General features: G+C 37.6%; 1 protein-coding gene across 1 annotated transcript; it reads left to right on the forward strand.

Annotated features, from left to right (window-relative positions):
* The first annotated feature begins 358 nt into the window (after positions 1-358).
* Positions 359-10713, forward strand: LOC139713464 (uncharacterized). The gene is made up of 9 exons (XM_071625190.1): positions 359-386; positions 745-994; positions 1910-2177; positions 4107-4226; positions 5189-5417; positions 6846-6982; positions 8555-8720; positions 9247-9387; positions 10453-10713. The coding sequence occupies exons 1-9, from the start codon at positions 359-361 to the stop codon at positions 10581-10583; spliced, it is 1470 nt and encodes a 489-aa protein (XP_071481291.1). The 3' UTR covers positions 10584-10713.
* The last annotated feature ends 1749 nt before the right edge of the window (positions 10714-12462 follow it).

Raw genomic sequence — 12462 nt, forward strand, 5'->3', positions numbered from 1 at the left:
CTGAATGCGCACCGGTTGCTATGTGAGGCTGTATCTTAGCAACCAATTGACCTTGGAGCAAAATATTTTGGGATTTTCCGTCAGACACTTTGGGGAACATTTGGTGCGATTTTAAAGAAAATCGGAGGGGGTCGGGTGACAAGCACTGGATGATTTGACATGGATTGACCCAAATGCGAATATGACTGCACATCATGTATTGATCTGCACCACCACAGGAAAACATTAAAAAAAACAAACACATTTGTTACTAAATCAGGCCTCAGTTTCATCAAATTTGGGTCAAGACCACAAATCCACTCAAAGGGGCAAAGTGAGTAATAAAATGTGGCTGTGAACGGTGGCCAGTGGGAGGGGGATGGCGGCAAATAACCTACAGCCAGTAGGTATTTCAAGTGCTGCTAAGTCAACTGAAACTTGCCCCTATTTAACATCCTTGGAGTCATCCCATATTTTCTTTCTCTTTCTCTTTTTCTTTTTTTTTTTTTTTGCTGTCATTCTCACATAAGTTTAGAAAAATAAATCTTGCATGTTCATTTCTGTTAATTTCTTGTTATTGTTCTTCAAAGTTTATAAATTAACATGTAGGCCTAGAGAGTGGTACACAAGTACACAGTGTTGTATATCAGACATGGCTATTTGACACTTTTAATTTTTTTTTTAATGTATCCAGAAGGGTGTGTTTTTATTACTTTTTCTTTTCTGTTCTTTTCAAAACTTCAATCCCACTTTTTATGGCCACAGGTATTTTTGAGGTTCCCCTGGCAAACATCGAAGAAGGAAATGCCATGTACACCCTGATAAAGGCGTCAGCAAGCCGGGTGGAGGCCTACAAAGCGGCGATCGTAGCCAACCCTCAAATTCAAATTCCCATCCTTCCTGTCATGAGCACTGACGAGGACTGGCACCCAGAGAGAGCAGAGTCCTCCAGATACATGCTCCTCGCTGGATGTAATCTTCTAGCAGCACTCCTCGACTTGATTGGGGACGAGAAGTATGTGATAAAAATCAATTTTTGTCACCCTTTTTATTGTCATGTTGGCTGGAAACCCTACATTGGTCGATTGTTAATGTAAGGGGGAAAAGGGAAAATGTGACTTACCAGGCAGGTATATGTACAATTGTATCCAGCCAAAATAGCTGTCAGTCCATCTAAAATATTTACAAACGATATATCAAAATCTTAACAAATGTATGTACTCTTCTGTGCTCAATACAATTCACCCAGCTTCAATAGCCATGTACACAGGAGGACATTCGAAGATAAATCATACCAGAAACTCAGCTAGCACCTGAGTTGAGATTGGAAAAAGTAGATTAAAATCTTCCTATTTTAAAGGACCCTAGTGCAGGGCTAAAATTCATACTCACAACATACCCTTTGACTGCGTGCCAGGTGAATAAACCACTACATCATAACACCTTCAAGTGTTTACAGATAGTAAGTCTGACCCTAGGAAAGTGCATTCTTCCAATTGAAATAGCAACCAATTGTTGTCAAAGCCGTATTTTAGTTCTGTTTGAGGGCTTTGAAGTGATCTTAAAATTTAGTGGTGTAATTTCACTATCAAACCTCTAAAGATAGCATCTGTTATCTCTAGAGCATATTCCAAGACATTAACGTTATAGATTGTTATGGTTTTCTCGAATCTGTCCTATATCACAATATTCAGACATGTTCTACTTTGCCAAAAATTCTTTACCAATGTGGAAATCAATTGAGGTCAGTAATTAGTATTTTTCAAAGATATTAGTGGCCTGGATACTATTAAATAATGTTTGATGTCTGGAAATATTTCATTATTAAGAGACACTTGTGGCTTTGTTAGAAAAAAAAAGTGCTTAGTGAATAACAAGCAATGTACTTGATTGTGTTTTTTCTTTCATTTCCCTCTTGTCTTTGCTGTAGGTTTGCACATCTCAGGAAATGTACCGTGAGGGTGCACGGGGCTGTGGGGATTGCCGATGCCTTGCAGATCGCAGCCTTATTTCAGCAAGAGCAAAGTTTGCTCATAGATGATGTACCGACCCTTCAAGCCAAGGTGGCAGTGTGCAGAAGGCTGCTCTACAGCATCCATGACCTGGATGAGCACGCTGACGAGCCACCTACAAGGGTGCAAGATTCCTGGAGGAAGCAGGCGGCTGCTGCTTTAGGATGTTTGTCTACAAACCCCAGGGTGAGCAGATAAATGTTAAATGGAACGTAAACCCAAAGACCAATGTGAAGTGAGTGAAAGCAGCAACATATATTAGTAGAACACATCAGTGAAAGTTTGAGGATGATCGGACAATCGATGCAAAAGTTATGAATTCTTAAAATTTTGGTGTTGGAACCGCTGGATGAGGAGACTACTAGAGGTTGTGACGTATAAGTGGACAACAATACAAAGAAAATATAAAGAATTTAACAAAAATCCACTTTTCTAGCATTATGAATGAGCACTTGACTAACCGCTTTCAGAAAGCAGGGGGAATAATTGCTACCCTTAACATATGTCAATATCAAGTTGATGGAATTTGTAATTTTCATGAAAAATTAATATTTGTGGAATTTTCTTTATATTTTCTTTATATTGTTGTCCACTCATACGTCATAACTTCTCGTAGTCTCTTCATCCAGCGGTTCCAACACCAAAACTTTAAAAATTCATAACTTTTGCATCAATTGTCCGATTTTCCTCAAACTTTCACTGACATGTTCTGCTATTAAATGTTGCTTTCACTCAATCCACATTGTTCTTTGGGTTTGCGTTCCCTTTAAGTGGGAGGAGCATTCCCTCTAAGTTTTGATCCAGGAGTTCTTGTGAAGTGAGAGGTATATCATTTTTATACATTATTGTAGATAATTTATGCATACTTGTGTATAGGAGAATATTTCGAAATAAATGCTGTCTTTCCTTGTTCCTCGTTTGTTTGTTTTTTAATCTGGTAGGTGTTTTTGAGTTGGGAAGAAAATTGTATGTGTGACTCTGGATGTGTCTCTCATCTGATTTGAATTTGTAGATCGATATAAATGAGCCATTTCCATTATGTTTTATCAAGCAGTTTTTATGCCTCCGCCACGAAGTGGTGCCGAAGGCATTATGTTTTCGGGTTGTCCGTCCGTCCTTCCGTCCATAATGAATTTTGTGGACAGCGTAACTAAAAAACCTTTTGAGGTATCCTAATGAAACTTAGCATGTGTGTGTATTGGGGGTGAAGTTGTGCCTATCAACTTTTGGGTTCACACGCTCAAGGTCAAAGGTCAAGGGTCAAGGTCAAATACATAAAATTTCACTATTTCCTCCATATCTATGCAATGCCTGAAGATATGCTCTTAAAACTTAGTGTATACATGTATTATCTGGTGAAAGTTTGGGGCACTTTACTATTTCCCTCATATTTATGCAATGCCAACAGGATTATTATTTTTTTTTACACTTTTTGTATGCATGTATAACCTAATAGAGATTCTCTGGAAACTTTTTTTTCGTTTTTTTTTTCCTCAAAGGTCAAAAGGTCAAAGATCAAGGGAGCGATCTGAACTAACTTTTTCCTCCATATCTCAGAAGTGGTTCAAGTTATCTTGAAACTTACTACATATCTATGCATGTTCTGCCTGACAGTGATTATCCTATGAATTTTAGAGTCAAAGGCCAGATGAAAATGGTAACAATGTACTATTCAATACAGAAATTGCACTTTTTCTCCATACCTTGAAAATTACTCAATGCATTTAAAACTTATGAATGGGCAAAGTCAAGTTAAAGTCCTTAAATCCCCAAATACAAATTACATGCTCTCCTATTCATTCAATTAAACCTAGGTCAAGGAAGGTAAACATTCAACACATTTGTGACAAACTTGTCATTTTAATTTTTTGCCAATTTTGTGAAAATGTAATCACACATTGTCCACATGTACTATAGACGTATTAGGAGAATCATGCATTATGGCGGAGGCATACCAGTCGCCTTACCGACATTTCTATTCATTAACGTTTACATATGCTCTTCTGTTTATTTGGGAGTTCCATTTTTTTTCTCTCTCTCTCTTGGTAAATTGGTACATTTCTTATGAGACTTCTATGCACTAAATATGTCATAAAACTTTGTCAATATACATAGGATCGGAAGAAATTGGAAACAACGTTCCAAATGGCGCTGTACAGCCGGAGATGCTATGCAAAAATGGAGCGTCTTTTCACGCTCTATGCGGAAAAAAATGGAAAAGCTTTGAAGCAAACGGTGAGTTTTCCGCTGTGTCATCATGTTTTGTAATAATTTAATTTGAGTCTTTTCCTCTTGAGTCAAGTCTGTTCTGATGACAAATTTGCACTCATTTCATCAAATATATAATTTATGATGTATATATATTTTTACTTTAGTGAAAATAACCAATCTTGCACGTGTTACTTACAAGTTACATGGAAAAAAAAATGATTCTTCTGGTGCCCGGATGATGTAAACCCATGTCTAGCCAGGTACAGGTCTTATGGTACGTTACTAAAACAGAACAGAATGGACCTTCAATTTTGGGGTGGATCTCTAACCATCGCAACTAGCATGTCTGATTCATTGTATGAAATAAACATATTGAGGTTTGTTTGGACATACTTTTACATTAGTACAATGTATGATATAAAGTAAATACTTGATAGACTGGATCTATTTAGTGTTACACCCCCACCCACTCATAGTGTGTATGATGGTAACAGGAATCAGCCTGATATACATTTCAGATGTGCCAAACATATCTTTCACCAAGGCTGAATAATGTGTTGCCATGGTAAAAGCATTTTCTCTCTGTAAAGTGCACAAAAATATTGTGGATTGAGCTATAATGCTAAATCCCTTTGTTTTTGACATGTGACTTTAAATTTTGCATATATGACCACTGTGATATGAAGTTATGTAGACTTCATCTTTTATCATTGTCATGGAATGTGTTATCATGGTAACAATGTTTTAAGACAAAATTCACAAAGATATTGTAGATTGTGCTACTACCCCGGTGTGGGGTGTTTTGTCAACGTAAACAATGCTTTGCCATGGTAACCAGAGTTTTTTGTTCAAAGAAAAATACATACAAAAATATTGAGGAGTGAGCTAACTCCCTCAGGTTTGAGTGAGGGTATTAATCACAGTCAGTGATAGTTCTAGTTTCTTCCATATTACTTAGTGTTGTATCTTTCATCTTCTTTTTATAGGTGTTCATGTCTCTTCAAGGTTTGAGAGAGGAAGAGAGGTATTCCCTCCTTACCCAGGCAGTGAATGGGGAAGTGGAGCTCCACCAACTTAAGACGTCGGCAAAGCGGCTGAAGGGGATACAAGGAGTTCGGACAGAGTTCCAGCTTCTGGCTAAGAAGAAATCGTGGGAGGAATGCTGCATGGAGTACCCAGAGTACACCAGTGATGCGGATCTGGAGCAATTCATTGGTTCGTCTCCACTTATATTTTCTGCATGTATACAATTTAATTCAAAAGGTCCTAGTTCTTGGCTAGTTTACTCCATTTGAATGAAATTGAATGTGAAGTGTTTATTCAACTATGTATGTGCCACATTCACATGACCAACTCGGTCGACAGTGTGCCAAGTTTGAATTTTTTGCTCAAACACACAAACCCGCTGACACTGATTGATAAATCACCAAACACTGCAGTACAATGAAAGTTTTACTTGCAATTCCATTCCTTTCACATGTAGCTTGGATCATCTGGTGGTTAAATATCAAGCAGTGTTTCCTAATGGATTTTCGAGTAAATTTAAATTTTCATCACTGTTTTGTGGGCAAAGTATGTCTAGAAACTATAGACTTACTGGTCATTTGAAAGAAAAACAATCATATATACACCTGTATGTCTTAGAATTTACATCATAGCAGAGCTTGACATTTTCTCTACAACTTTGCTCATTACATGTCCAACATAACAAAAGTCTATAAAAGCGTGTGTGGATGTTAAGCCAGAATGTTTTCTCAAACCATGCCTATATTGCAGTCTCAGAATAATGTAGCACACAAGGAGTTTACACTGTGGCACAGAAAGAGTTAAAGGACTGAATAGTTTCTTTCAATCCAAGAAAACAAATGCAAAAAGGCCTCAAATAACTATTTGAAAACTACATTCCTCCTCTTGAGTGTCTTCACAACAATGTTTAGTTTAAAACATTTGAAACATATTTACCAACTGCATTTACTTGCATGAATCTCCTTCTCGCTCAAGCATTTTTGTCTAGCCCACCAGTGGTGGAGTGAGGCTAAGAGATCACTTTGATGTCTGTCCGTGTGTCCGTCTATTGTCCCTCCTTCAATCTGTTACAATTACAAAAACTTAAAAAAAAAACTGTGTGCTTAATGCTCCAATATCCAATCAAACTTTGATGGAAGATCGATCATACTAACCAACAGATATTTGAAGCATCCAAAAGTCACTACAAGGTCAAAGGCCACCAGGAGGGTCAATGACCTTTGTAATATAGAGTGGAGTCTTTTTGCAATAAGTTTTTGTTATTGCCCCCCCCCCCAAAAAAAAAAAATGCCCCAATTTGCCCCACCCACAAACCAGGAATGTGAAAAATGCTAATAACTGTGCATTCTTCTTCTTTCTGTTTTTTTGAGGGGGGGGGGGTGTGGGAGGGGGCTTACCTGTGCCCATTCTCATTCCTGATCATGCTGTGATGTATAGGAGGTCAAACAAAAGTTGAAAAATATATTTGATATTTCATTTAACATTTTTCCCAGGGAAAAATGCTGTAGAAATCTAGTTGTTGTTTTTTTTTTCAATAATGCACTGTACATAACTTTGTGAAGTTACAGTAACCACATAATATGACAATTTATATGCATTATATCTCATTTATCATAGGCATGGACTTCAAGAAGGCGATCCCAAGGGATTTCTTTAACTATGTCCAGGAAGCCACACAGCCAAAGACAGGAGTAAATGCCGGCACATCATCCACATTAAGAGAATCCCCTGTCCGCCTCACCATCCTTGAAGTGGTAAGAATGAAATGCTTCAAGACCTTTGCATTGATGTGCTCTAATCATGTCTAGCCACAGCCGGGGGGGATGCATGATCTAGGTGTAGCAAATGCTATCCCAAAAATGTGAAAGACTTTTTTCCATTGTTATATTATATAAATGGATTAACTAGGTCAGTAGTTGGCAGTCCAGGATAAAAATCCCAGATCAGTGGCAATGCAGAATAAATAAGGCATTCATCTGCTCTCTTCATTGTCCATGGTCGCATACACGTCCATTTGCTGCTGTACAGATTTTAATCTTAATTTTGTGGTATAAAGCAGAAATTCTGATTTCATGAATTAATTAGCAAAATTAACAGTTTGGGACAAATGAGTGATACAGGCTTGGATATAATGTCAAACGCTATGTGCATGCCTGTTTTCATTGCATTTGCACTTTCAACAGCAAAATCTTAGCTGATGTGAAACTCTACCCTCCCATGCAACTACATGTGTGTAATTTAAAGGACAAGTTCACCTTCATAAACATAAGGATTGAGAGAATGTAGCAATATTAGTAGAACACATCATTGAAAGTTTGAGGAAAATCAGACAATCCTTTCAAAAGTTATGAATTTTTGAAGTTTTTGTACAGTAACCGCTGGATGAGAAGACTACTGCAGTGTATGAATAACTTAGATGTCACATGCGTACAACAATATAAGGAAAATATAAAGAGAATTTCACAAAATTCCATCTTTTGAAAAAAAGTACACATTCCCCTGACTCGTTACCGACAAATGTTATGGGTAATATTATTCCCCTTCCTTTTAGAAAGAGGCAAGTCAAGTGCTCTTTTATTATGCGAGAAAAGAGAAAATATGTTGAATTTTCTTTTACATTTTCTCTATAATGTTGTATGCATATGACTTACAAGCTGTAGTAGTCTCCTCATCCAGCGGTTCCAACACAAAAATTTTAAAAATTCATAACTTTTGCATCGATTGTCCAATTTTCCTCAAACTTTCACTGATGTGTTCTACTAATACTGTTGCATTCTCTCAATCCTTATGTTTATGAAGGTGAACTTGTCCTTTAAGAAAGCTAAGTGGCTACTAAGGGTCTTTCCCTTCTCTTTCATGTTGTTATTAATGTTGTACATTTATCTTGCCTGATTTCAAGAAACATATGAGGTAGGTGTATCAGATGTTGTATCACCAAAGGAAACTAGATGGACCATATAATGAATTTTAAAGGCGACAGAGGCTTAATGATAAGACTGCATGACATATGTGTAGTCCTGTAAAATGTCTGTAAAATTGTGTGCTTTATGATATTACAATAAGAAAATTTAACACTGTTGAATTGCATTTTGAGTAGATTTTGTGCGGCATACAGGCAGGTGGGTTCCATTCCCGGGTCTCTTTTATTTTAGATCGAATGCCGGAAGTAATTATATAATTCGATTTTCTCCCCTCAATTATTTCCTCAAGTAGGAATGTATAATCATTCATATCATAAAAATTGAATTTAAGTACAATATCATTTTCTTAAATATACCACGATCTTAAATTCAAAATGCTATGTAACCGTTTTTCATTGTTTCCAGGATTCAACAACTAACATGAGCAAGGTGAGCAGAGATCTGAAGGATGGCTCTGCCAATGTTATCGTAATTTCAGACACCATTGCCATTGCGTACAAATGGCAGCAGCAACTGGAGAATCAAGGCTTTGAAATATGTGGGGAGAGTGTTGTTGCTGGAGAAAATAGTGGTAAGTTGGCTTATATGCTTAAGCTTGAAGTGCAGTATGTGTAGATTATAAGTCAGCATTTCTGTTGCTCCCATGATATGAGATCATTTATCACATGCTAGGCTACTATATAGATGACAGGGTTTTTGCGTGGTGGGGATAACACAAAAATCCCCAAGATTCTGGCCTTTCATTATTTGGCATGGAAACATTATATTGTTGTAATTGTTTCTTTTTTCTTTCTGTCAGTTCAAATTACACGGTGATGCATATCTGATTTGTTGATAATATTCCTAATTTTGAAAGAACATTATGATAGGGTTATACAGTTACTCACAAAACCATCACACACATTAAAAAAAAAAAGATCTGTCACACTTTACTGTATACTTTATATGCATGGCCAGTAAATTTGGTGATGTATTTAATTACTCTATTACAATGTGAATGCCAGGTTTAATCTTGCCTTCATGTTACATTAATTAAGTCATTACTTTATAACAAAACACTGTTTCTCATATTTTTCTTTGAATCCTCCTCTTGACAGCAAGGTACGTAACTGCAGCTACTAGTGAAAGGCGCTATTACACAATGAGGAGAGTGGTGACAGAAGAGGACATGGTGCAGTCCATCCTGTCTACGTTTTCAGATGCCCAGGACCAGGTCGCACTTGCAGTGAAGGAGTATGGTATGTCAAAATAGGAAGCATGAAGTCATCAAGTAGGCCTCTATGTATTCATGGTTGCGTCTTGTATGCGTGCTTGCATTTGAAGTATCTGTTCATGTCTTGTCATTCATCTGTCTTTCAGTCCCAAGTTAGTTTCTCTGTAATAACTTGAAAACATGTTGGCCAAATTTTGATACCGGTAATTTTTGGTGTGTGGTTATATCATTCTAAAATACATGTCAAGTTCTAATTCGCAATGTGCTTGCAGAAAGTCACGTCTCCTTACATGTGCATATTGGTTTTCCTTAATAAATTGATATATATCAAATGGATTTTTATTTTTTTGGTGTGTAGGCATTTCAATTAAAACTTTACTTCATGCGATAACTTGAGAAATGGCTGACTGATTTTACTATTCTGTTGTTGAGGTACATCACACTAAATTATACAACTTCCTGATCACAGTCAGCAGGGGCATCCATTTACTATGGACACACAACATGTTTATCTTTCTTTCTTTCTTTCTTTCTTTCAGAGAATATGAGAGATGATTTCTACCCCTCACAAATTCTATAGGAATACGGTAGCTAGATAATGATAAATTTGAGTACATTTATGATTCTGTTGAATGTATTATGTTCCAGATCTTATAAACACTAGCAATGGTAACAATTTTAGAATTTTCCTAATTTAATCAGTGGCGTTTGTCATTGAGTGGCCAAATGATTTATGGAATGCTTGTGAAGCATGCACAAACACAGAGTAATTAAATGGTGAAGACAGGTAATTCCATTTAGCTTGATTAGTGCATTTCCTATGTGGAATAGAAACTTGAATTATTTAGTCAATCACCAAGTTAAGAAAACTCTCATCATATCATTCATATGCAGTTTCTTATTACTAAATGTTCTCCATAGTCTAAGCTAAGAAATCATGAATTGCAAACAAAAATCTGAGTCATTTACAGGAAATTAAAGAATGGAGTATGTGTGCATTCTGAAACTATTTCCATACCTCCATTTCAGGTAGCATGCTCTCTTTCAATATTCCATTTCCTGTTTTCATCTCTTTTCATCTATTGTGCAGATGCCATTCAGGATGAGACGATCCAGCTTGGGAGGATGCCGAGGAGGCTCACGTTATTCAACCCAACAACCATCCCTGTAGATTCTAGTGGGAGCGACTACGAGTTTTCCGAACTTGACTCAGCAGAATAGAAGGACTTCACCTGAACCAAACACTTACTATCTGTCATCATACATCCTGTCCTGCATTTTTTTTACATTTGTTACTTTTTCTTGAAAACCTGGGCTTGAAACAGATTTTCACTAAACTTGGCAATTAGCATTACTACTAGGATAGGATCTCCATATTTTTTTTTTTTCAAACAGAGGCCATGCTTCCCTGTGGGCCCCCAAACTCCTCTATATAGGGAATGTTTGAAAATCTTCTTTTCTAGAACCAGAAGTTATAGAGCTGAGTTGATGCTATGAGTAGGTACATTTATGACTGTAGTTTCAATTTTGTTCAGGTATTGGAATTGGGGACTAACTTTAATATTTTCATCTCTTTCTTGAAAACACATTGTCAAATTTTCACCAAACTTTGCAGATGTTATCACTAGAGGTGATATGGCAGAGATGCATTTGAAACAGGCTCCATTCTCCAATTGGGGATCACCTTGAGCTCAAGGATGGGGGGGGGGGGGGGGGGGGGGGAGAGACGACACCGTCTGCCACATCTTAAGTGATGAGCAAAGTAGTTAACACCATCTTGTCTCTGAAAACGAAGACAATGGAATTACACATGAAAATAGTCCAGTCTCTTGTTTTGTTGTTGTTGTTGTTTTTTTTTTTGTTGTTGTTTTCTTTTTAACATTGCATGTTATTTACCTCTCCTGCTGTGGCTGTATAGTCCTATCTGTGACAAGCACTAGCTCTGGCAGCTGGTGCAGAGGTGAGAAAGATCCTGCCATTAGATGCCACAGATTTTCTAGAGGCAGAGGCATAGGTAAAAGACAGTTCTTAGGTGACGGTCTTGGGCATGTGTTTATCATCCAGGTCTCACTGCTACACAATAGAGTACTAGTACCTATGCCTGGTAGATCTTTATTTTTGTGATCTTGGTCAGCTTTAACCTGTTGTTGTCTTATGCCCAGAGAGTTGAGCCACGTACCACAGCAGCTGCTTTGCCATTGGGTATGCTGAGCTTGGCACCAATTAGGGACAGGTTGAAGGTGACAGTAAAGGCAAGATAGGTTAAATTTTCCACCTCTTGCAGTCTGTGGATCCAATATGTGTGAGATTTCTGATGTAGCCTGACCCATGGTGTTGGTCTTCTTTAGGCGTATACAACTAAGCCAAAGTCTGTACATGCTTGCTCAAAGTAGTTGATGAGCCTTTACAGGGTTTCCTCTTTGTGTGATACCAGAGCAGCAGCATCACCAAGGAGCATCTCCTTGATCAGGACACAGATGTGAGGGATTGAACAGTTTTTTGTTACTTGGTCTACAGTTAACACTCCATCACCTGATGTCTCAAAGGCATCGCATGTGACAGTGCCAGGGAGAAGGTGATGCCAAATAATGTGGGAGCAAGGCACACTTGCTTTATATGCAGTTTTTTATTCAGAAGATGGCTGATATTGTGTTGTATGGTGCCTTTCATATCATCATTGAAGATTTAATGAATCCCAGCACCTTTGGTAGATATATTTTTTTGAGGGAGGATGAAGAGGCCTTTTTTACTGACTTATAAGTCCAAGGCCTTTGTCGGATCAATGAAGGCCACATATGATGGCATTCTCTGCTCTCTGGACTTCTCCTGAAGTTTGCATATAATCGAGAACACAATGTTAGCAGTTTATCTTCCTGTTCTAGAGCCACACTGATTCTGGGTAAATTTGAGAGGCAAGCAGTTGTAGTCTGGACAGGATTATGCATGTAAAGGTCTTTCCAACAGTGCTGAGAAGAAATATGTGGATTCCATGGTAATTGTTGCAATCACTGTGATCACCTTTGTTTTTGTAAAATCAATAGCTTTTGTGAGCTTTGCTATAAATGGTCTGTGGTGCTGTCCCAGCAGATGATTTCAGAGT

Source organism: Diadema antillarum, unplaced genomic scaffold (genome assembly GCF_040938485.1).
Source record: "Diadema antillarum isolate AM-2024a unplaced genomic scaffold, OU_Dant_1.0 seq00001977_RagTag, whole genome shotgun sequence".
NCBI classification, from domain to species: Eukaryota; Metazoa; Echinodermata; class Echinoidea; order Diadematoida; family Diadematidae; genus Diadema; species Diadema antillarum.